A 26833-nucleotide genomic window follows, 5' to 3' on the forward strand; every position below is an offset into this window, starting at 1 on the left:
ATTTTCGTTTAACCTCTTGGATGGTTCTTTCAACAGAGGACACAGTGTTAACGGCATCTGACACCTCCTTCCAGGCCTTTGATTAACCTGTCCCTGTCACACCACTACTAACAGAAGAAAATAAAATGTTTTTCTCAACCCTACTTCATCTAAAATAACTTCAGTCTCAGCATCTGAGAAGCTTTTCCCGCTTTCACCTCATGTTTGCAGGTCGACAGGATGCACCTATCCATAATAATCATCGCCTCCTTATATGGTGGTCACTGGCTATTCATGGGCAGAGATGTATGCTACTTGCCAACTAATGGGAGCATGCCGTCAGTTTACAATTTACAATTGATTGGCATTTATGAATATACACACGCGTCTATGATCAAATTTGAGTTTTCCACAAAACTGCACTCTCTACTGACTCCGCTCTGTGCTGGAGGTCTCAGGTTTCTTTGCCAGTGTTGTGTGTCTTTTTCAGCCAATTGATGTCTAATATCCCATATTAAACGGCAATTTGTATTGGCAATGCACCTAATCTAGTTTGGCTGTACATTTGAAACTCAGATATCAGGGGAGTGCACAGACATTGCTCCCTTCAGAAGAGGAATGTGAAAACTCCTCTCTAGTATAGAGCGAATAACCATGACATTTCACTTACAACAACAATCACTTCCAGGTAGACAACTGGCAATTGATAACAGTGGTGAAGATATGTAAAACAGCCAAACATGTTTTTTACTGTTATCATTTTCAGCCACAACTGTAATGTTTAAAGATATATACTGTGGTCTGACATATCTGATGTTTGTGTATTTTATGTACTTTGTTGCTTTACTATTATCTTTGGTTAACCAATCTACTGGCATGGAAGATAAGCAATGCACTGCTGCGCACGGGACCACAGCAAATATATTTAGCCACCTAAAAAGTCAACATCAGTGTAAGTGTATACAATATTTTTCATATTTTTGCAGCTTTACCCATCACATTAACCAATCAAGGCAGCGCTAGACCAGCAACTCAGTGTTCTGCCAAGTGAAATTACTTTTTTTGTCAATGGAGTCTGATGGCTTTGAGATAGCGGCTTCACTTCCTCATCATAGCGTACACATAAACTGATACTGATGCTGACATTTTCCTTTATGATATAGATATGAAACACAAGGACCAAGACCAGTTACTTCACGAACAACAAGGCAGCATTTGAATGTCAGTGAAAGTCCTTCACAACACATGCTGCACACACACTGGGTGGGTAGACTGACATGGGGGAACACAGGGATTCACAAATCACATCATGACTTGTGTATTTACTTCAAAATCTGTGGAATGTACGTTCATTCTGCAGGCGTCTCCTCTGTGCCCTCTGGAGGGGCGTTGGGGTCCAGGAAGTCTGGGTGCTGTAGTTCCTTTAAGTACTTAGGGGGTGTGAGCAGGTGGGTGGAACCTACGAGGGACAAAAGCCTGAAATCTCAGCTAGGTACGAATCCCGAATCCTTGTTTATTATGTAAGATACACATTAGACTGGTCATGACACAAACAAAGAGAATTCAAAGAGGTCTTTAAAGTTCTAAGTTGCTAAATACTGCTACATAAGACTGTACTGAGGGCTCAATGTGACTAAAGGCCAAATGAAATCTGAACTGGTGATGATTTTGCAGATTCACATGTTCTTTCCTCTTTCCTGTACCTGACACTGCATCCATTCCCTGAGAGTCATTACAACATATCCGCTTTCACAGAGAATGTGACTAATGCCATTACACAGAAGTCAAGCTCTGCTGAATCAGCTACACAGGGAACACAAATATAAAATTTCAAAACAGGAACATCAGCAAGATCCAAAGACTCAGAGGGATTTATCCAGGAGGATTACCAAGTCAAGCCAATCAACCTACCATAAGAAGAATGTAATGAATTCTTCATAACAGAGAAATATTGATGTAAAAAAACAAAAAGGATTACCCTTTAAATAAAAACTAGATGTTGATACTTCACTAGCTGAAACCCTTCTTCAGGATTCATACTAATGATGCATTTGAAGTGTATTCCATCTAATTATGTAATGTCTGAATGTTAATATTAAGTTAAGACACCTCAAAGGGAATAACATTCTGGATCAAACACCATGTACTGTATGTGTTGTTTTACTGAACATGATGAAATATTAATTTAGTTCTGCTCTCCTGTAAAGCTGGGGGTCTTTGTGTCCAGTGAACTCACCAATCAGGGCCTCCCACTTGCCATTGGCCTGGGTGACTTCGTACACGCAGCGCATCTCGCTGTACGTCAACCCTCCAATTATAAAGACAATGATCCTGGGCCCCGTCTTCATCTCAGTTGGGCCCCTGTTCTTGTGCCAGTTACCATAGCGAGCACTGGGACAGGTGAAACAAGGACATAAATAAACATTTACTGCAAAACATTGAAAGGTCAACACATTTTTACTCTGACCTTGTCACATATTCACGTTTGGTCATGGACTTTCCATGTTTAGGTACAATGTGCAAGGTACCCTGGGTGCTTTGGCTGCTGATGTTCTGGGACGCGTTGTCAAGTTCTGCCTGTTACATGCATTGTCTTTTTTCAAAATACACTTACATTTTCACAGGAAATGTACAGTTTGCATACAATATATTTCAAAATAAACACACTATGCCAATACAACACCGCTGATTGACATTTTTTTTCCTTCAACAACAAACGCATATGGTTATGTTCTGCCCACACACGCACATTGTTGGGTTTAGGCAACAAAAAAACGTGGTTGTGTTTAGGAAAAAAGAACAGGGTTTGGCTTTACAATCGTACGGGAAGCAAACACCAGTCTCCCGGGTGAAAGTCAGTGGTTGTTGGACCCATCTACAACCCCTCCCGCTGGCCCTACTCTGACTTTCGCCACCGTAACGTTTGTTCTTGTCCTGCCACATTTCCCCCTGACACAGCTGGGTGCTGTTAATCTATTCCGGAAAACAGCCGCATATCAAGCTAACGTTAAAGGACTGCTTTCTTTGTCTGTGTCTGATGCAGGATTTCGATGACTTCAGAGTGAGATGGGTTGGAAAGGTCATTAATTTTTTCCAGAAGATTTTTTTTCTCCTCAATCAAAGTCAATGTTGCAAGACTCTTGTGTAAACAAAAAAAAAAAAAGATATTACAATTCAAAACAGTAACAATACTTACGGTAAATCTTAATGTAGTCATGTATTGGAGTGTGGTGTAACCTGACGTGTAGGCATAATGAATTAAAAGATAACACACCTCGACGGAGCGCTGGCTTTGGCAGATGCTTGCCTCTGGGAAATGTATGGGTACTGCTTAGGGTCAAGTTTGTCCTCAATGGCGTCCTGTGGAAACACATTTAAGTTACTACAGTTTGCACCAAAAACAGCCATGATCAAGTCAAGTTCTCACCCAAAATACTATCTAAAGCTTCTTCCAGATAGGATTAACATTACAGGGGGAGATGGGGAATAAAATATTCACTATACTCCTCAGTAATTCAACCATCAGAAAATTACAACACGTGGTCTGTATCAGACATTTCACAGGACCACCAGTAGCTGTAGCTGACATCAGAACAACCCATGAGTCCCTGCTCTCCCTATGACTTTCATTTTTTTTCACTGTTGTTTTTCCTAAGCGATCTGCTCTAAAATACAAGGATGTTGTCAATTTAAATTTCAAGAGGACCAGCAAGTTTGCCAAAAAACAGTAGGTAATAGCATCTATAATTACTATTGAGGTTGAGCTGGAAAATTTTCCACATACACACTATGGATGGGATTAACATCACTGACCAGCACAGGTAATTTTGAAAAAAAACAAAAAAACAACCCACCTCTCCTACGGACATAAATGCAGTCCAACTGGGGCAAGCCTCATGTTAGGGAAGTTTGTGAAGTCAAACTGCCACCAATATCCGACTTTTTTATTTTCATTTTATTACTTGGTTTGAAGGAAAAGTTCTGATCTTTTGAAGTGGGTTTGTATGAGGTACTTATCTACGTACAGTACACCACAGAAGCTCAGCAATGTACTGCTATGGATGCAGGTCAACAGCCAAAAGTATTTAAGCCACTTACAAAAAGAACCACCAAAAGAATTCTATATCAGTTTAAGCGTGTGCTATATTGACAGTATTTTCACCCCTCTACCTTTCTGACAGGCAGCAGATTCTGCCAGGGAAGCCATCAATGGCTGCAGTTCCCCATCTATGCTCTCATCAAGGCCGCCAGACTCCATTACCAAAACCAGTAATTTCAGCTTTCCAAACACAGGGAGCTGCTGGTCTACCGCTGCCTTGATCAGTTAGGTTGTGTTATTGTGTGACTGGTGAATCTGAACAAATCCTTTTAAAAATCAAAGTCACATAATAACACAAACAAACTAACTGATCGAGGCAGTGGTAGACCAGCAGTTCCCATGTCCAGCAATGTAATAGTACTGTTTTTCTCAGTGGAGTCTGGCTTTGAAGAGAGTGATTTAACAGCTTTCGGTTCCTGTCAGAAATAGCTGTCTGACAGCGAGGTAAAGCTGTGATAATATTTTCAATGTTGTGTAAACATAAACTGATATTATTTTTTCAGGCAGAACTTTTTTAGGTGGCTAAAATATGTTTTGCTGCTGCCCCCGTGCACAGCAGTACATTGCTTAGTTTCGGTGGTGATACTCCTGCCTGCCCCTCCAAATTGGGAGTGTACCAACTGATATCTACTGTATGTAATACACGGATCAATAAAGGATAAATAAAAAGAGAAAATGTCCAGTATCACTAATCCCAGATATAAGATGTATGCTCAAATTGCATAATGTATGTGTGGTAGTAACATGAGAAGTACCTCTATAAGATCCTTTATGAGCGGAGTCCACCTGGAGAGCTGGTAGGTCTGCTCACTGATTCTTTCCTTACGATCGGGCTTCTTGGTTTTCTTTGCAGTGCCCTGTGAAGACACAATGCTGATCACCCATGGGCTGTCACAATTCACCCATCAACAACTCGAGTCAATGAGACAGTTTAAGTGTCTTTCTCAAAACCAAGTGCCAAATGTCAGTCTTGAGTTATTTAGGCTCATATTCAAGATAAGGTTATCTTCTGCCTTCTGTTTAAAGGTGGTGAATTTAAACTTACAGCAACTTAATGCGATACAGTCTCTGGCTTTTGTTTGATATCAAGTGTAGGCAAAAAACATTGTTGCACATTTCAAATCTGCAGTTAGCGTAGTTAGCTCGGAGTGCTGACTTGTCTTGTTTACTATATTACATGTCACCCAGTTTGAACTTTCAAACTATATATGAAAAAAAGGAACAAATAGTCGCATAATCATACTGAACAGCCAAATCTGATTCCACTGACTTTGGTTACAGCCCTACACTGTTGCACTGGGTGACGGGTTTCTTATTGACATAAACACACATACTCTAGTTTATTTTGACTCAATTACACATACACCGTTCTGCTGCCCCAAATACTGTAATTTCTAGAGCATCAACTTTAGATTAATCTGCTACTGAAAATAGTCCCAAACAAATGCGTTATTTCCACCTGTTTGAGCAACATTTCCTTAAAAAGTACAGAATCCAGCTGTTTTAGGAAATTACTGTGGCCTTGTGAGCTGTTCTAAAAAGATTTATGTCTTCAGTAGAAACCAATGGGCTTGAGCCTGAATTGCGCAGAGTAGAGAAGTCAGAAAGTTTGAAGAGACGGATTAACACATTGTTGGTTTGGGGTTTTTTTCATGAGATTTTTTTGTCAGTGAGAAAAATACAGAATAACACCTTCGCTATTTTTTACAGTAAGGACAAATGATTCTGAAAATCTGCATCCTCTGTAATATAGAGATAATGAATTAACAGTAATTATCATGCTTGCATGTAGGGTCTCATATTGTTAGAGGTAACCCAAACCCTCACACAATACTGCGTGGCTACGTGTTACAGTCAGTGTTTCATAACACCTTCAGGTTCACCTTCAACCCTCATGATTCATGATAAGACACTGAGGTCCTGGGGCAGGACAGCTCACCTCTGAGACAATGGGGATGCCCATGTGGGCCATGTTGGAAATGATGTCACTGTCTTCTGGTGGGATGTTGGCATGCTGAAGGAGCTTACACAGGTTCTCCTCAGTCACACCTGACACACACATACAGACACATGCAGCATAGATTTTCAGTCCGTACACACATGCACATTTACAAACATGGTAAAATGCATGCAAACACAAGGAAAACTGAGAATGGATTAGCACCAAAGAAACAAAAGAACAAAATATGAATGCATGATTCCAACAAAAGGCTCTGGGTGTGCCTTTCTGCTTTAAACATCATCACACAGTCATTCCCCTCCTTCTAAATGAGTTGAAATGAAAACATCAGGAACAGGACAGTGGATATCTGACCGTTCTTCAGGAAGATGTAGAGCAGGATAATGCGGATCTTGTCGGACACACTGACGTTGGCATCCAGTAGAATGGGTACAATGAGCCTCATGGGATCCTTGATCTTCTCTCCCTCTGCATCTACACCCATCGCTAGATCCTGTAAAACAACAGAAGAGAGCAGAGTTTAACATGAGTTCCACATAAATTCCAATTTAACAGCACATGTGATCGAATGTTTCTGTGTAATCTAGCTCCGGTGTTCGAGGAGAGCCTGTAAGTGGCTGCACATGCATTTCCACTAAAACACTAAAATTTAAATCATATCAGTATAAACAGCCTATGCCTAGGCACACGCGTGCCTTTTATTTTTACTACAGTCATTAACATTTCTTTTATTATTATTATTCATAAAAATAATTGAATTTATTCATTCATTTGTTTTTACTTTATTGCATCTGCAGTGGATGGGGCTTGAGTGGGAGGCAACAGGGGGAAATACCAAAATATGGAGGAATAATCACTTCTATCTGCATTGTATTTGTGTGTTTCTCTATACCTAATGTTCACTCCAAAAGATAATAATGGAAGACAGCTAATAAGCACAATCAGTTGTACATAAATGTTGCTTTAAGTTGCTTATGTTTAATGTCACATTAAGTTAAGTTTCCCTCACTTTCCACATTTTTACACAGTCTAACAACAGAGTGATTTACCTGTTCTACACGACAGAGTTTGTCCACAGTGCCCTGGTAGCGGTTCATACAGTCTTCAGCCAGGTGGAGATGGGTTGAATACTGAATAAGTCAGAGATGCTGTTTGTGAGTGTGACACACAGAGTGCAATCTGCTGCAAACAATGCTAAAAGTTCTTCCAGGGTTCTTATAAAAGCAGGAAATCTGCTAAATAAAGTTAAGAGCCTTCAGGTCCTGTATATAAAAATGTTTATCTAAACCTCGGCTCAAATAATTATCATCTGCTAATCATCACTTAATAGACAGCATCATATTCTTTTGTTGCTCAGTGATCAGTTTTACAGGTACATTATCTAGGTGTCTCTATGTACACGAGTGCACAAATGTACCTATAGGAATGCTCACAGTGCTTTGGATTAAAAACACTCTACTACACACAGTAACAGGCTGTAACTGTATAGATGTAGAGTAACAGTTAAGCTCCTACCTTGCTGAGCTCCTTCTGATACTGAGGCATCTTCTTCAGCATCTGAGATAGTTCCTTCATGGTGGTCTGAAACACGCAGATGAGTGATGTACTTCAGTGGTGTTTTGAGTGATGAATCATACAGTTATTATGCCTCTTTACCTTAATATAATAAATTCAGTGGAGGTGGTGTACATAATGCATTTAGTCTTTAAATAATAAAATAAATAATTAATGAATTATAATATTTTACAATAAATGTTTTACTTTTTCTTGACTAGGTATCTGCACCCACAATTTTACTTGGTATTTTTCCAAACCTGATGCCATTTCCCCATTTTTTGTGTCTAAGTGACCACTGGTTACAACAGCTTTTGAGACTGGTCCAGTGTTGCAGCAGGAAGCAGTGGAACAGGCTGCAACAGCGCACCATCCATTTACAGTATGTCCATTAGATGTGCTTTGCCACTAACAAGCTCAGATAGTTATTTTAAGTGTCCGACAACATTACAAGAAGGATCCCTACAGAGACAGATGTATTTGTTGAAGAATAAGATGCATTCCCTGTAACCAAAAACAGCCAAAACTGCTATTGGCCCACCCACCAGAATCGATTTAAATAAACAGTAATTTAAGCGTGTATAGAGCCCGCATTTTTTCACATCTAACTGGGTGAATTAAAGGTTTATTTGAACCAAACCAGAGATGGTGATTGTTGGTATAGTGGAAAGACAAACTGAGACAGCTTTTGTGAGTTTTATTTTGTGTCCGTTGACAAGTGTGTTTTACCATGATAAAATTACAGTTTCTTTAAATGGCGTCTGGTGAGTTTAGTGATAGAAATTTCTCAGCTGTTTCTGGTTAAACAAAAAGGATCTTCCCTTCAACAAACAGGTCTGTCTTTATAGGGATCCTTTCTTTAATGTTTTCAGACACTTCCAAAAATAATCTGAGCCTGTCAGTGGCAAAACAAGTACTTTCAGTGGATGTAAATTGTCACAAATGCCTATAAATGTCAAATTGCAGGCTGTTTCACAGCTGCCGGCTGAAGCACTCTCAATATCAAACCAATTAAAAAATCCGTTGACTCTTGTTTCGCAGACCGGGCGAGGCGGGGGCACAGCGCACCTGCGCTTCGCCAACTGGGTGTGGCCAGGCGGATTTTGCAAGTTTGGCACACCGTGTGCCTGGCGCAGCTACTCCGCTTTCCCACCTCCGTCCCTCCTACCTGCGCAAGTCGGAAAGAGGGAGGACAGAAGGCGTGGAGTGGGTTTTACACACATCACACCAATCAAATGAGCCCCTCTCCTCACCCTTAAATGCACCGCGTGAAGGCGTAATGAGAGTTTACTCAATTCGCCATGGCAGAACAGAGCAGCAGCGTCAGACGGCCAAACTTCTCCCAGGAGGAAACTGATGTTTTGGTCCGGGAGGTCCAAGCTCGCAGTGTCTGAATATACGGAACTGTGAGCAGACCTCCACGGGCTGATGATGCAAAGGTAGCCTGGGAGGAGGTCACCACAATTGTAAATCAATGTTGCATTTCTCTCGTGCGCGCGCTCTCTCTTTCTCTCTCGCAGTCTCACTCTGTTTCTTTTCTTTTGACTTTTCTAAGATGACAGATGCTGAATATATACTCCCTATCTGATGCTGTGGCTGTTTGTGGTTGGCTGAGAGGGATGTGAACTCATTAGTTTGCAGCTGTGTTAATCAAATCAGGTTGGGTTTCCATTACGCGTGCCAAACGTGCCAAACGGTGCCAATCCCCTTTGATCTGACATCAGATGTGACGGGACAGTCGATATAGAGATACATTTATGTGCTGATTGCAGATAGTTGCATTGAATAGTGTTTTTTTGGGTATTTATTGCAAAGGCTGACCAAACGTCCTCTTTTGCCCGGACATGTCCACTTTTCACGTCCTGTCTGGGGCGTCCGGGGGTTTTTTATAAACTGATGATAATGTCCAGTTTTCCGTGTGTTTGTGTGTGTGTGTTAGAGTGCGGCACGGGCCGCATATTTGATATATTTTAATGACCAAAGCACTGAGTTTGTGTCACACAGCTGTTACGGTTACAGGCTATTTAACAGGCCGGGCGAGCTCAGCGGAGAGGGAGACCTCCATGTTTGAGATGGAAGCGGGAGGCGGGAGGTCCAACGCTTCCAGCGAGAGGAGAGGGAGAAATATAACAAAATAAGATAAAATAGGAAAAACCTGTCTCCCTCTTTTATTTTATTTTCAGCGTTTAATCAAGGCGGAGGCAGGCGGCTGGAGGTCCGAGACTTCCAGTGAGGGGAGAGGTAGAAACAAACATCCAATGTGTGTCTGTGTGTGTTATGTTCAGGTGTTGTCACGTAAATAACAGTGCCCAAGCAATAAACAGGACAGACAATAGGATTTTATGTATTTTTACACTACATTTTCACTGAAAGCTGGCTGAATCTGATCCGAGCCCGAATACAATTTATAGCAACATTTTTGACCAAACCTGGCCCGACCTGTCGGGTACCGTCGGGCTCGGATCGCCACACTCTAGTGTGTGAGTCCCTATTGGGGCCTATCTGAATTTCTGTCTTTGAGAGATATTATTTTGTTATATAACTGAATTTTCTATCCATACATATACATTTTAAATATATTAAAATGATAAGGCATCTTTGAGTAAGCTGCGAGTATCATTTAAGTTGGCTATGTCGTGGCCAGCCGAGTGTCCTCTTTTTTGTAAATCAAAATATGGTCACCCTATTATTGCATTTTTAATGTGCCTGATATTCTGGAAACCTGCCTGTGAGGTTTTGGTGACGTGTGCGCACTGTCTGCCGGTCAGCCAAACTTCGGCTTACACCGGCTGCGCTCCCCCTGCGCTGACAGTAGACCTGGTTTCAGCTGGAGCAGAGCTTTTAGCACACCTTCGACAAAGCCTTTTGGCACAAAACTGTCACTGCGCCAAGCTGGATCTGTTGACACCCCCCCCCTGCTGCGCCGCCACACCCATCTCAGCGCACCTCGGTCTGCCAAACTACCAAACTGAGCGCGCCTCGGGTTGCGCTGTTCGAAACTAGCTCTGCGCAGGGTTCGCCACCCTGCGCCACCCTGCGCTGCGCCGGGAAACTAGAGGCCTTAGACACAAGAACATGGTGAAATAGGGTGAAGGTTGAAGTCACCCTTTGAAATGCCAATAAAGTACTGCACCATGCTTTGGTACTTTTTCCACCTCTGTGTGAAGGACATTTAGGAGCAGGAACACAGTAAGAGATCCTGAAACAGGAGCAGAGTCATACAGTGTGTCCTCTACCTTCTCCCCAGTGTTCATCTTTTTGCTGGCAGAGAATTCTTTCAGAGAACGAGTCACAGCCCTGTGCAGAGAAATGAGGAAAAATGAACAGATGAATGAAAACTGAGAAGGTTCTCTGTGACTCTGCTGACTCCTGAGAGGAATAATGCTCTGAGACAGATTTGTGACAGAGCTGCAGGTTTGTGGTAGAGGTACATAAGTGTGGGTTTTTTCGTTCGTGCCGTGAATGTGTACATGTGGGTAGAAAGTCACAGCCACTCACGTTGACACTTCTGCAATGTGTTTGTGTCTCAGAGTCAGCCACAGGTCATCATCCTCATCCAGCAATACCTCCTTCATTCTCGTTTCTCCCATCCCACTGGTCTCAAAGCTGACAGAGAGGACGACAGAGGTTTACAGACTGTGGATGTGTATCTATTTGTTAGAATAAACACAAAAATATGCAGATCGACACTGAAGAATTTGATCATCTTTATGTCAGTGCAGTTATTCTCTTTTTTCTGTTTCTTCTTTGTACTAAGATAGGGCATTGTTTTACCATATTGACCTTTTTTTAGCAAACACTGGTTTGAATTATTATTGAAGCATTTTTCAGAATGAATGAAATGTTGCAGAGCGAAGCTGAGACATTTGGGTTGTTTTTAAGCCACAGGGCCATCCTGCCAAAACAGAAATATACAACCCAAACTAACTGACAGTAACAATAATCAGCAAAATAAAACACAGATATTGAAATGACCAACACAGTCTAACAGGAACATGTGAAATGGACACAACCTCTTAACAACCCATTATGTGGTGCTGGCACAAAATATGTTAAAGTGTCTGCTGGCAACACCAAATATATTACATTTCTGTCAATACATCCCCCTACACTGGACCTTAGGACTTCATGCCCATTTCATGTATTTCTACATTCCTCATACAACGCTTTGTATATTGTACTAATATGCACACACCACAGTTCATATAGTCTGATTGGGCAGAAGTTCGCTGCATAGATCAGCCTCTCATTGGGCAGAACGAGCCACCCGCTGAAGTCCCGCCCTACCACCTCTGGTTGCAGTTTTGAACACGTCCTTTACTAACTTTTGTGGTGGTTGATCTTGCAGGGATGTAGCCATTTTTCTGCCATGGTTCGCGTCCTGTAGGCGATATTTTTTGTGCGTGTTACACCAAAACCTGTTTCCCCCCAGCAATATTTTTGCAAGCGCACCGTTGCTGTGGCACCGCCCAGAACAATTGTGATTGGTTGAAAGAAATACAAACAGCCAGGGCGTTTTTTTTTCTCCAATCTTAAAGTGAGAGTCGGCCCAGCCAGACCTTTCTTTTCTTGAGAAAGGTCTGCTGAGCGAGACTACAGTTTATATGATATCTAATTATTAGTGGCCCACAAATGACATTAGCTGTGTCTCACTTCAGGAGCTGCAGCCTTCTAAGGATGCAGCCTTGGGGGTCTACATCCGCCACGTCCTTTGAAGACCATAATGGCCCAGTTGAGCCATCTCTGAAATGGGACGCTCTGGTCTATGGAGGATTTACTGATTGTATTATCAGTTGTTTCTGCCCCTATCCACTGATGCTCCTGTCACCTAGCAACCAGTGGTACTTAACAATGGAAGTTAGTAGACTACAAGTTTAGTTAAATAATGAAGCCAGAAATAAATGTATTTATTTTCAATACATAGTTGAGGAGATGCTTTACCACCAGTGACACCAGCATGTGATGTGTTATTATCATAATTATTATATTACTGAATTAAGATTGTTTAAGATGTGTATTTTTGGATGTTAGAAAAATGTTAGTGTGTTTAGGGAAGCCATATATTTTGCAATAACCAATCATCACTGGTGTGCAATGAATTTTGGGATAGAGTGGGCCATGAAGGAATCAGCCATATTATCCTCTAAGTTCAGGAAAAGAAGGCCTTATTTCTTGGCCGCATTTGAAGGAGCCTTCCAAATGGGCCAGCCTTTGTTGTGCCGTTGGAACACAGTCTTCAAATGAAGAAAGCTTTTGAAGGCTGCAGCCTCTGAATTTAGATATAACTATTATGCACGTAACCTAAACTTAATGTGGTTAGGTATAGCAAGTAAAGCTCACAGAATTCTGAACGCTGTTCTCCTCTGGGACAGTCCTGGCAGAAAGTCTTGTGTTTTATGACCCATCCACCACCCCTACCTGCTTCCTCACTCAGACTACTTCTGTCTTTACTCACATCAGTATACTGGTAATGTGATCCCACCCCTCACAAATGCATGTGTTATATGCAGAATACTGGCTCATGATTCTGCAGGTTATATACAATTTTTGGTGCATTACTAATTCTAATAATACTTAATAATTCATAGGCATACTTGTGAAGGATGCATAAAGACAGCATGTTCTGACTGGGCTGAAATGACAGGTGCACGCTGAGCTCAGTGATTCCCAGAAGCTGTCAAACCTCCCTTAGTAGAGTCTTTACCTGTAAACGTCGTTCTCGATGCCCAGCAGGTCATAAGCCATGGCCTGCAACGTCAGCTCATGCAGGATGGGTGACACGGGATCAAAGCCACGATCCAGAATGAGCAGCTGAGTGCGACTCTTGTCTGGACCCTGGAGGCATCAGAACAGAGACAAAATACTACATACATGGCAGAGGACTGACAGATGTGTCATACTCTTCACTTGCAGCTCATCATCCAATATTACATAATTATGCAGGATCCGCTCAACTCAAGCTCAAATTCCAAGTCTGATCATTTTGCTCACCATAGACTTTGGTATCCACTTTAAAAAATATAACATTAAAGCTGCTTAGTTAAAACATCTCTAAAATTTCAGTAATTATGAACAATGAAAATTGTCTTAGTTTTAACTTGATGACTATTGGTCCATTTAAGAGGGTCTCTAAACCAATAAAGGAGCATTAAAGCCTTCAGTTGAAGTCAAAACATAAAAATCCACATAATTGAGCTGTAGCATATGATTTATATTCTCCATCAGGACTGGATTAATGTAACCTTGTGGCTATGCCAGATTGTGTTGACAGATGATGTCTGTCATATGCGACATTATGAAGGCTGAAAAATGCACACATGGGGCTCTAGTTTCGCAGACCGGGTGCGGCGGAGGCGCAGCGCACCTGCGCTTCGCCAACTGGGTGTGGCCAGGCGGATTTTGTAAGTTTGGCGAGGAGGGTGTGTCTGCAGACTTGGAGACTGCAGATTCAGACCTGCAGATCTGGACCCGCAGTTCTGGACACCTTATATTTCGCGACAGCGCCCTCTATTTCATTGGAAGTCAACATACTATTACAACTATTGAATATGGCCGACGACGATCCGAATGTGAATCATATTATTTGTTTAAACTATTTTGTTGACTTGAATTAGAGAGCGAACTTCATGTTTTACAGTGATACGTTTAAAATGATATGACTGTCTTTACCACGATAGTCTGAAAGGCACGTCAAATATGGGTTAAAGTAGTAGGTTATAGTTTAGCTTGTTAGCAATGAACTGTTTGACCTGCACATTTTGTTTCATGAAACTGAAGCGCGATGATGAATAATTTTAGCATGTGCTTTAAATTAAACATGAATAAATGATTAAAGCAATGAAGTGGATGATATGAGAAAAATGTGTATAGGCTTACGTTTTCATACAAGCATGAAACTGTTTACATATTGGCAATTAGTGTACTTTATGCTAAAAGTTAATTTTGTATTCATGTATATCATGTAATACACCTTTATTTTTTTTATATATTTTTTCCTTTATTATTCATAATATTATATATCATGTGTGTTTATATCACTACATTGATATTACTCTATAGCATATATTTAGAGATTTTGTGGATAGAAATTAAGCTCATCCAGCGCAGATGATCAGAAATGTATTTTTGTCTATTATTAGGTTTTGGCCTTGTTTACGTGTGTAAAATGGTTGAAAAATTTTAACTTTGAATAATTAGGGACTCTCTTTTTAAGGTGCACATAACAATCCAGAAAGGGGAAACCACAGTGAAGTGGAGGAGTTTTGTGGAGGATCGAAAGGCAGATAACGAAGGAAGGGGCACTATTGTTAATATGTCGATATAATAATGTATTTGCTGTGCTCCAGAATCTTCAGTATTTCAGTGTAGACTGTGATAGGTATTTAATTTTTTTTAAGTGTTTCTGTTTTCAATTTTGTGATATGTTTGATTTCTTTTTTTTCTCTGCAGATCTCCCTGATGTGTGATGTAACCACTGCACACAATAAAACATTTCAAACCATTTCAGTATTTCACAGCCTTTGTTTCAAATTCCCACAACAAAAGTGAGGACTGGACACCCAAGACCAGACATTTCCTATTATATGTTGTAGCGGGTTTGATCAATGCAGTGCAAGTTTTTGGCATGCTAGTCAGAGCAGTCTGATGAATATTAAGAAATAAAGAACTAAAATAGTTGGATCAAACCATACAGAACAACCAGCAAACAATAATGATGCAGAACAGCACCCAGGCATAAATCAACAATTAAATCTTGGTATTTTTATTCGGGTGTAATAAAATTTTAAAATTGTAAATTGTAATAAAGCATTAAAAGTCCAACTTCTTTCAAACAGTGGTGTTTGGGTGAGATGCTGATTTAGTTGCAGTTATACAGCCGTCCAGTAGGGGACGAAAAACAAGGGGTCTAGAACTGCGGGTCCAGAATTGCGGGTCTGAATCTGCAGTCTCCGGGTCTGCAGAGACATACTATTGAGTTTGGCACACCGTGCGCCTGGCGCAGCTACTCTTCTTTCCCACCTCCGTTCCTCCTACCGGCGCAAGTCGGAAAGAGGGAGGAGAGAAGGCGTGGAGTGGGTTTTACACACATCACACCAATCAATGAGCCCCTCTCCTCGCCCTTAAATATGCCGCGTGAAGGCGTAATGAGAGTTTACTCAATTCACCATGGCAGAAGAGAGCAGCAGCGTCAGGCGGCCAAACTTCTCCCAGGAGGAAACTGATGTTTTGGTCCGGGAGGTCCAAGCTCGCAGTGCCTGAATATACGGAACTGTGAGCAGACCTCCATGGGCTGATGATGCAAAGGTAGCCTGGGAGGAGGTCACCACAATTGTAAATCAATGTTGCGTTTCCCTCGTGCGCGCGCGCTCTCTCTTTCTCTCTCGCAGTCTCACTCTGTTTCTTTTCTTTTGACTTTTCTAAGATGACAGATGCTGAATATATACTCCCTATCTGATGCTGTGGCTGTTTGTGGTTGGCTGAGAGGGATGTGAACTCATTAGTTTGCAGCTGTGTTAATCAAATCAGGTTGGGTTTCCATTACGCGTGCCAAACGTGCCAAACGGTGCCAATCCCCTTTGATCTGACATCAGATGTGACGGGACAGTCGATATAGAGATACATTTATGTGCTGATTGCAGATAGTTGCATTGAATAGTGTTTTTTTGGGGGGTATTTATTGCATCCTTAATGTGCCTGACATTCTGGAAACCTGCCTGTGAGGTTTTGGTGACGTGTGCACACTGTCCGCCAGTCAGACAAACTTCGGCTTACACCGGCTGCGCTCCGCCTGCGCTGACAGTAGACCTGGTTTCAGCTGGCGAGCTTTTAGCGCACCTTCGGTGAAGCCTTTTGGCACGAAACTGTCACTGTGCCAAGCTGGATCTGTCGACACCTCCCCCTGCTGCGCCGCCACACCCATCTCAGCGCACCTCGGTCTGCCAAACTACCAAACTGAGCACACCTCGGGTTGCGCTGCTCGAAACTAGCTCTGCGCGGGGTTCGCCACCCTGCGCCACCTGCGCTGCGCCGGGAAACTAGAGCCCATGGAGATGATTCTCCCCATTTGTCATTCAGCTTTACTTCCTTACCTCTCCCATGGTGGGGTCATCAGCCTTGTAACCGTCCAACTTCTCCTGAAGCATCTGGGCCAGAACTGCACAATCTTTGTACTCCCTGAGCCAACACACACACACACACACACACACACACACACACACACAGCATCAGACAAACACTCCTTTTAAACTTGAACATGCTGTTTGTGCTTCTCTAGATCATAACTTCTTCAATAACAGAAATACTGTTTTATTCAATAATTATTATATGTCGCTTTTTTTTTAAATTTATCTTGCTTTTAAGCTACTGTTAATAAAACACAGCACTTTCTGTAGGTGTTTCACATGAAGGGTCCATCAGAAAATTATATGGTTTATGACAGTGGTTTCACAGTGATCCAGAAAACAGCAATAAACAGCAATATAAAAATGACTGGAAATAGATAGTGAATAAAATATTATTTCTGTTAGAGAGAAGAAACTATATCGTGAGAATGGCATGACTGTGGATTTACTGTATACTAATGGAATTAGTGTTATGGAAATGAAAATTTATATTTTTCTTAAATTTATGATAAAAATGGGTAAGCATGGAGGACATGAGCTTACATTAACTGAGTAACAGGGTAAATTAGAAACTAAGAACAGTCTAAGGCCTGCTTCACTCTGCATTTGAAGTCCCCATGAAATGAAATATACATTTCCCCAGTTGTAATTCTGTTTCCCTGTTAATTAGCAATTGTTATATACCAAATATATATCTAAAAAATCAGTATCAGAGTATTTTTACATCAAAATCCCTGTATTTTCTCTTTCTGTTAAACCAAGTAAAACAGTTTCAAATGTGCGATGACTCATCCTGCACTCAGTGGCATTCACAAAAGTTTCATGCATTCACATGAAACTTTGGGCAACTACTAGCCAGACTGGTCATATGAAACCGAATTTCACTGCTTGTGGGTTGTAGTAGCTAAGAGAATAATATGGAGAGAGACAGGAAGATATGTGTGTTTGGATAACAGTGGGAAAAAAACCTTGTTTTCATTTCCAAAACAACGTGACTGAAATCTAATTCATTCATCTTTCCCTCATCCTCCTCAGGGGCGTAAACATAGACAGTGCAGGCAGTGTCTAACTTATCGTATGTCACTGATCTAATGGTGAAGGAGATGTGTGTGGAGCCAACAATCTGCTCTGCAGCAGACTTCACTTTATTTCTGTATTGCCCTCTGTACTTTTTAGCAGTCCAAAAATGCAAAGGATTTGATTTAAATCCCTCTTGTAACAGCACATGAGGCAAATATTCCATGTCACTGGGAAATACGTCACAGTACACAAGCTAAAGACACTTGTACTTCCATTTCATGGGGACTTTGAGGTTAATGAGACCATTCTTGAGAATGTATAGTACTATACTATGCATGTGAGCCACTAGCCTAGTCACCAGAGGAAAACATTGGCACTGTACATGTCTGTTATTATACGTGTGAAATGTTCACGTGTATTTGTGGTTTGCAATGTCTCTAAAGTGACGTAGTGTATATGCTGACTTTGTCATAGGGAGGTTAAGGGGATGGTGGATAGTTTAGACACATGCCTAACTGCAGACTACTATTTGAGACCAACAAACAACAAAACCAGCATTAATTTTGGAAGTCATCACTGTGCTTCTAGCGGCTTTTTAGGCACCAAACGTTGATGTTTTTTAGCCACCCATCTCTGTTTATCAAGCAGGTATAATGCCACGAAAAGGGGGTATTTTAAGCCAAAATGTGATCTTCTCCTTGCCATTAGTGGTTTTTGTGGCTAAACCAAAAAACACTTTGCTACAGCACCGTTGAAATGTAAAGTGCAAATGTAACATAGCCATGGTTTGCAGAAAGGTACAATGGCAACATTTTTTGACTGGGTTGGAGCTACTGTAAAAACAGCTGTAGTGTAAGCATCCTGTTAGATTTTTCCTTTTGGACAAAATCAGACAGAGAGAACAAAATGAAATAAATGTTGCCTGCTGTGTATGATGCAGCTACTGCAGCCAATCAAAATGTTCGCTTTGGAATTCACCATTGCAACAATGGGAGTGCAATATTCTCATGTCAATATGATTAGAGGTCTGGTCCTGTGAAACTTAGATGTGGCCTCTATCACTCATATGCTATATCAATGATATTAAAAATTTGCCACAAAAACCCAAAACAAAAACAGAATGTTGAAATGTGTTGTCCTTGCTGGTCTCACGCTCTGTATCGGACACCAGGATACTCTTTGAGTGTGGCACAGAGGGTGGCAATCTGCTCAGCACAGCGCTCCAACATGTTGTTCTTCACATCAGCCTTGAAGGGGCTGTAGAAGTCCTGAAAGGCATCCACTTTATCCAGGGAGAAGACCTGGACACAGAGGACATGACAGACAGACAACATGAGGTTGAATCTCAACTTAATTCTGGACCCCAACATTGAATATTGCTATACTGGTTGTCTGTGGGGACACCTTAACCTCAACTGATCTAAAGCAAGGATGGATTGTATTTGGCACAGGTATACATTAATATACTTTCTTATACTCAGCTCTGATGAAGAGTTTTAGTGATTGACGATTATTTCAATGGTGTTTTATTTTAATTATTGAGTAAATAGTAATAATTTGGGTTTGAAAATGTTTAAAGGCAAAATAATAAAGGTCAAAATATTTGCCACCTGAGGCTTCTCTCTATAAATGTTGGCACTGGCACCTGAACGCTGATACTAATTAAACCCTTTTCCACACACTCACTTAAAAACACATGTGTACATGCACCCATCTGTTACTGACTATCACATGATAACAATCCCTGTGCTTTCTCTTGTCACACATCTTATGTGTGCTCCCATTGGCTGCAGAGTATGAGCATTGGTCCTGTCAGCCAATCAGCTAAAGGGATGAGAGGAGGACAGGGGGGCAGGGCTGGTATGGTGTGTCCCTCCCACTCGGGATTAGAACTACAGGACAACAGCAGAGGATTGAGGGCTAAAGCTGATCCAGCACAAAACACTGTTGGTCTGATCCTCTTCAGCACTGTTCCTCCCTCTATTGATGAACAATATCATAGAGTGAAGGGCTTAATACAGGGTACAAGGCCTGTTGTTTCCCCATATTTATTTTAATTCAGCCTTTTCTTGCAAAGTTGTCCCCCCACTTGGCAAACAGATAATTAATTTGATGCAGCTCTGCAGAGGAATACTTTCAAGGATGCCGACCTGTTTAAAGTTAAAAGGATAGATGTTGCTCTCACACTATACACAAATAATAACAGTATGGTTAAGATAGCTAAAGTCTTTTTAAACCTGCTATAATCAATATATTGTGAAAGGTGTGGTAGCCTATGAAGTCCTGAACCTGCACAGAATAATACCCAACGCAGGTCTTGGGAGCTGACTGCTCTTGTTTCTTACCCTTTCTGTAATCTTTTTATAAATGTCACCACGTGTCTGTATTTTATCTTCTTTGTATCCAAACAGTTGTATGAACAATCCAACACAATTTTCTCCATATTTCCAGGATTAATTGTTTAACCAGTGGCTCTATGTTGGATTTTGAGATAAGGACCTGAATGTGGACTTTAAAGGTGAGTTTGCTCCAGGTTTTATCTTGAAATACACTGCACCTACACAATATCTATTTGCACAATGACTTTATCTGTTCTAAAAAGTAATGCCATTTTTGGCGAATATGAGGTTAGACCTGTCACAATAACTACTTGTGTTGGATAATATATCATTCCAAGATAAACTATATTATTGCCATTTTGAGATCATTTTATGACACTGATGTAATGATGATATGATAGCATAAAAATGAATTTTCAGTTCTTAAGAATTTTCAGACATTGAAACTTTAATATGAAAAAAGTACTCCTGCGCCCAAGTCTAATAACAGTCAGAAAAACCCTGGTGATATTTTTGATGTCATGTTGACTAAAACTTTGGTGACATTCTTATGTAAACAAATACGCATTTGAATACACTGGACAATATCAAAGTTGAATGAATATCGAATGATCAAGGTCGTGCCTGTAAATGGTGCAATAAGTCGATAAAGTAATTATTGTGACAGGCCCGTATGAGGTACTAGGTTTGCTATATGAATTGCAACAAAAATGATGATGAGTAGATATCCATTTTGTCAGATAATTTCTTAGTGTGCCAGCCAGGACTTTAATTCAAGGCCTCATGAAAGGACTACATATGCTGCAGACAGCCTTGATTGATTGACTGATTAAAAAAAAAAAACATAGACCATATCTATCCTCCTCCAAAATGCTTATAGTTACAAAGTGATGATGTATAGTGCAGACACACTGACAAACACACACACACACACACACACACACCGTTCAAATAATGCAATAAGAATACCCTACACTACATTTCACCATGAAAACAAATGCAATGCAAAGCAACAAGAGAGAGGCAGGTTTCTTTATACACTGTAGACTGAAGTACTTCCAAACCACAACTATCATATGAGAGTAAGACAATAATGAGCAGCTTCTGCGGTCTAATCCCAGTCTAGATGGTGTTTTACCTGAGATTCATAGGGCAGAAAGGCGATGTGGATCTCGGTCAAGGCCTTCATGGCTTTGGAGGCGCGGGATTTGGTCAACAGTCCAAACAGCAAGTCTGGGATCGCTGGCGAGAATCACAGAAAAATATGGTGACTTACTGAGATAGTTATTAGCTGGATAAAAGAATGCCAACGTCATGTTAATCTCAAATGTTCTAACTTTGTTAAATTGAAAAACATTAAATTGACCTAATTTAGGAAGAGAAAATAAGGTTCACACATAAAGGTCAGTTTGATGGTTACCAGCATTACACTACACCCACCTCATTGTTTTTAACAGGGACCTGACACAGGACCCCACAGTGTCGGGTTTAGGGGGTGTGTTGGTGGGGCCGTGTGGCTTAATTCAGGTGTCATGTTTGCTGAAACTGTCTCTGTATCCTGACAGTAGTACGTGAGACAGATAATCTGTGAAAAACTCAGGTTCCTCTGGCTCCTCCTAATGCTTCTAAAGACACCTTCAAGAATTCACAGTGCCTAAATAGAAACTACCAATCAGAGCCAGAAAGAGCCCTCATTCAGTCGAGATCAATATCTTCAATATCTAGCTTTGCAAATGCAATTGCTGAGAAACATCCACCAGCAATGGAAAAGAAATGATCACCCCTTTACCAACAACAGCAAAGAAAAGTTGACAGAAGAAGACTTACGGCAGCATTAGTTTTGAATCCTTTCAATCAAAATCCAAAATCAAAATCCTTTTTACCAAAGGCTCAGTTTAACTGTTTCTTTTAGGCATGCTTTTTGCTTTCAGCCTTCTGACTACTGTTAGCATTAAGTGACAGTTTCACCAAATATGCCAAATTTTTTTTTTTTCAAAGTTACCTACTGAACCTTTAAGGTCGTGGTGAGACATGAAATAAGATCCAGAAATCCTGTCTGACAGATTTGGGAATTTGAAGGTTTATCTGACATTAAAGTGCGTTGCAGTATTATGGGGAAGAATTTTAAAATGCTGCAGGGTTATAATGGCAATTTAATGCAGGAAATGCAAAGGCATAATGACAGAGAAAAAAGATGAGACAGTTGGGAGTATCAACATTTTCCTCTGACATATTATTCAATTATGAGGAAAGACTCCATACGACCATAAATACAATAAAATAGCATCCCACCCACCATCCATTCTCTCCGCCTTTTCTCAAAAACATAAGCAAACATGTCACAAATCCTGGGACCAGTTGCGCAAAACATCTTAAGTCCGAGTTGAGGTTATATGGACACACTTAATGATGAGCAATTGATTTTGCACTAAACATTTGACTGGAAGTCAATTTATGGTTGTGACTGTCAGGAGTTGGATCACTCAACTTTCCAAAGCTGCAATCTCTCAGCCCCTTTACAAATAATAATTGCTCTGCAGTTTTATCCAGCGGGATCTTCACAGTCAGTTATTGTTGAGGTATTTTATATAAGACGAAAGTGTCATACTTAACAAGCAAAGTTAAGGAGCTTTGTTCAACTGGCCCCTGAACTTGGAGATGAATTTCAACTTACAACGACTCTTATCATGAATATGGTAAACATGACGCCATCTGAAGGCAACAAACGACATCTACCAGGAATGTGCGCTTACTAGTATTAAAATGGCCAATGCAGCACCTTCCTGGATGATGTTGCATTGCATTGCCAAAAGTTGAGTCAGTTTCGGCCCTTTTTTCAGGAGACCCTGCATTGCACGCAGGTTTTTTTAGTTTTTATTTTTTTTTAATGGGAAATGAGGACATGACCCACTGGTGTCAGGACAACAACCTATTCCACGAATGTCAGCAAAACTACAGAGATGATAGTGGACTTTGAGAAGAAGCAGCCAAGGAACTACACTCTCCTGTATATCAACATGTCCTCAGTGGAGAGGGTGCATAGCTTCAAATACCTTGGTATCCACATCACTGAGGGCCTGACCTGGGTACTGCATACTGACTCAGTGGTGAGAAAGGCAAGGCAGGGATCGTTTTACCTCAGACACCTGAGCAAATTTCAGGTATTCCCTCAAATATTGAGGAATTTATTTTCCTGTACAATAAGGAAGCAGCACAGAACAAAGACCCCAAGAGCAAAGAGCACTTGTTAGGCTGAGTATACAATAGACACTACTCTACCACTACTACCCTGGCTCAAGGATGTTTACACCAGGCACTGCAAGGAATAAGGTTTTTGAAATAATTTTTTAGTAATTTAACTATTAAACATTTTGTGTAACTCGTACTTCCTAACATAAAACTGGATTTGTGTATTTCAAACAGCATTAAGTGTGCAAAGGGTCTAGATCAACTTCGAGTTCCCAGATATTCCATCTATCTACAGTATTGTTGGTGTAGAATGGATTTACTCACTGTCAGTGAAGAAGACGTGAGCTCCTCGGTACCTTGGATTCTGTGGGTCTCTGAAGTCATCAATCAGACCCTCAACAGACTAAGACAGCAGAGAACAATGTTTTGGCTTATGAACTAAAGTAAAAGGGAACAACAGTTTGGACAATTCTTCAATCTTTTACAAAGTTAGTCAAAATGAATATTTATTAAAAACCCAGCATGTTTCTTAATTTATCATGACATGACATTTAAAGGATCTTTATAAACCAAACTACCAATAAAACCCACAGGAACTGCATTTTAAAGTATTCAAATGACAAAAAGTCACATTCCTCATTTGCTGGGCAACATGGCAAAATACTGCAGGATGACGGAAGCCAGTGAGACTACAGTAAGAGATTATACTAAATAGTGCGCCATAGAAGTCATTATAGGAGCTGTATCATTTACCTCGTCTGAGGGTGTGATCAGGTAGATGGCCTCCATGCTGGGCAGAGGCTCACGCTTCTTGGTAATGTCTTCTACAACTGGAGAGCACAGGAAAACAAAAATCAATACTCATTCATCAGCTAGATTAGACTGCAACTAGGCTCACCAATTTATAATAACTTCTCTTTCCTTCAAAACCCAGCACAAAGAAATGGACCTGTCCTTGACTTAGAGCGAACAAATATAATTAATGGTTATCCATAAATGTTTCACTTGAACATTCTAGAAATTAATCATCAGCATGGCGGTGGGTGTTAATAGATCCTTCTAGCTGAACCCAATTAAATTTACCTGCACTAAAGTTTATTAAAGTGGTTTCAAAGCTGCAAAAGTGAACTGAGGTGACCTAGGTGGTACTTACTGGTGATTCCCTCTGACATGATGTCTGTCATCTTACAGCAGGAGGAAATCATCCTCATACTCAGCTTGTCCACCACCAGCACCTATAACAAAGTTACACACAGCGAGGGCTTCAAAGGGATTTTTTTGTTGATATCTCACATGGTTTTAGTCATATTCAGCGTCAAGGTCAATGAGGAATGATGCCAAACTTGATCAGAATAACAGGATTGTTACCTTCCATTTTCCTTTTTCTCTTGCTTTCTTGATGACATTGTTCATTATCTCTGTAAAGAAGGAAGACATCCACATAAAACCTGGATTTCACATAATAAAATCATTCACAACAGTTCAACTAGTGAGAGAAAGAAATAAAGAGCAGAGAAAACAACAGCATGATAATACATGCAAATTGCTGAGGCAAAAAGTATCCTCCGTGTTGTCAATAGATTATGTTTACAAGTGTTTCCATCTGGCTGAGGTGCTCATTCAGACCTCTCTAAATTCATTATCAGCTAAATACCTGTGGCTGCCAGCAGCAGGAATCCATAATTACGCATCTAGGGATAGCTGCAGTGTGACTATTCTCCCCTTCTATTAATCCCCTTGAGGAGAAAAAAAAAAAAGAGTATTTCCATAATATTATTATGTCACTGTGAAGCTGACCTTTGACCTTTTGGATATAAACTGTCATCATTTTATCGTATTAGATATTTCTGTGAATTTTGTTTTAATTAGTATATGAATTTTGAAGTTATGGCCAAAAACATACCAAAACCTCATCAGTTCATCTTTGTGTACGAGTGGACGTTTGTGCCAAATTTGAATAAATCCCCTTACAGTGTTTTTGAGATATTGCATTTACAAGAATGGGACAGAGAATGGGACAGAGGACATGATGTCTGTGGTGAGGGCTATCGGGGGAACAGAGGCATGAAAATGCCACATGCATGCAATCTCTTGACATCCTTTACCACAAGGGATAATGTACGCCCACACAGCTGCTGTGCAATTGGACAGCAGGGAAACAGAGGGACCAGAGAAATAACATGATCCCTCATGAGGAAACAGGATCATCCTCATCATAACAATAACATTATACCATATACTGCAATATAATCAATAATGGAGGGCTGAACCTATTAGAGATGGAATAGCACAGGGAGATGTGTCAGCTTTAAATGTCTGAATCAAACTAATGTAAGACAGGATCAAGCATTTCACAGCCTGTCACTTGTGTCAATGAGGAGCATATCCAAATTTTTCCCACTGGGGGTTTAAGCAACTGTCATATCTGTCAGACTGAACATGAAGGTACACAGCGCTGGGAGGGACGGGCCCACTGCAATCACTGTCTCTAATCTGCCAATCCTCCCAATCCTCTTACCCCGTCCACCACTCCCCACCGCTATTTCTGGGCCGTTTCTGTGTCAGCGGATGTGACATCACGGGGAAGTAGCATCACTGGCTCGCACACACACATGCAGATAAATACACAGATAAGCACTCATCATCCAAAATAAGTCAACATGTCCTGGTTCCACAGAGAGCCACAGTGACATTTCACTTGAGAGCTGTTCCTACGGTGTCATAAACACATTACCATGACTTTGGGACCACATGGCAATAGTACGCCAACTGTGTGGCTAATGATGATAATTGTGAATGACATAAGATGAAACTGGAAAAAAAATTTCTGTTTGTCACAGATTTAAGGACAAGCTTGTATGATTTATCATAAAACATTTCCACAAAGGTGGATCAGTCATCAGACCCTGCTTTCTGAGCAAAGCTGGCTGTGACAGTAAATGTGAATGGTCCTGTTTATCCAATTGGTCGACAGGATTAAGGAGAAGTGTTAGTGAGAGAATGGAACTCCACCTGACAAGCTTTCACAAGCTTTCACATGCTGGATAAACAACAACAGGCTGTTGTTACTGTGGCAGATAGATCTGTCTAATTCAGGTCTATAATGCTGTATTTTATCACACCAACTAGCTCTGACTAGGTAGAGGATCAGCTCTTCTTCTCTGGCAAACACAATGTCAACTCAGCGGCTTACTGTAGTAAAAGCAGACATGATAGTAAAGGAGATTGTTCTTTTCATTGAGACATTAGTTACAACACTGTCTGAGTAACTGTAACCTTTCCAACCCTGCCACAAGCACCACTGTGTTCATACTGTATGAACAAACAGTCCTTAAATTGCAACTCTGTCTCTTAGACATTACGTATCGACGTCAATAAACTGCTGTCCTAATTACATTGTTGCAGCAATGTAATCACTGCCTAGATTATGCTCAGAGCCAACTTTTCTATCAGGTAACTGAACATTACATTCATGTCCCACATGACCAGACTCCTGTCTTAGGTTGAGGCAACAAACACACTTTGGTTAAGGTTAGGGAAAGATCCTGATTTCAGTTAAATATTATAACAA

At 40.8% G+C, this 26833-nt stretch overlaps 1 protein-coding gene across 3 annotated transcripts in view; it reads right to left on the bottom strand.

The window, feature by feature from the left end:
- The window catches only part of stxbp1b (syntaxin binding protein 1b), a 38072-nt gene that overhangs the window by 5491 nt on the left and 5748 nt on the right, over positions 1–26833 (bottom strand). Inside the window, exons 2-19 of one of the 3 annotated variants that reach the window (XM_033620251.2) lie at positions 24631–24680; positions 24416–24497; positions 24016–24092; positions 23587–23665; positions 21212–21315; positions 18887–19035; positions 16682–16766; positions 13297–13427; positions 11091–11198; positions 10829–10889; positions 7554–7619; positions 7088–7168; positions 6393–6531; positions 6018–6127; positions 4834–4935; positions 3254–3339; positions 2216–2370; positions 1306–1438 (exon numbers count right to left, since the gene is read on the bottom strand). In XM_033620251.2, the coding sequence (XP_033476142.2) occupies positions 1329–1438; positions 2216–2370; positions 3254–3339; positions 4834–4935; positions 6018–6127; positions 6393–6531; positions 7088–7168; positions 7554–7619; positions 10829–10889; positions 11091–11198; positions 13297–13427; positions 16682–16766; positions 18887–19035; positions 21212–21315; positions 23587–23665; positions 24016–24092; positions 24416–24497; positions 24631–24680 (1775 nt within the window). In that variant the 3' untranslated portion in view covers positions 1306–1328. The remainder of the gene's footprint in view (positions 1–1305; positions 1439–2215; positions 2371–3253; positions 3340–4833; positions 4936–6017; positions 6128–6392; positions 6532–7087; positions 7169–7553; positions 7620–10828; positions 10890–11090; positions 11199–13296; positions 13428–16681; positions 16767–18886; positions 19036–21211; positions 21316–23586; positions 23666–24015; positions 24093–24415; positions 24498–24630; positions 24681–26833) is intronic. The other 2 variants (XM_078170956.1, XM_033620252.2) reach the window with 2 other exon arrangements.

The sequence above is a fragment of the Epinephelus lanceolatus genome, chromosome 9 (assembly GCF_041903045.1).
Source record: "Epinephelus lanceolatus isolate andai-2023 chromosome 9, ASM4190304v1, whole genome shotgun sequence".
NCBI classification, from domain to species: domain Eukaryota; kingdom Metazoa; phylum Chordata; class Actinopteri; order Perciformes; family Serranidae; genus Epinephelus; species Epinephelus lanceolatus.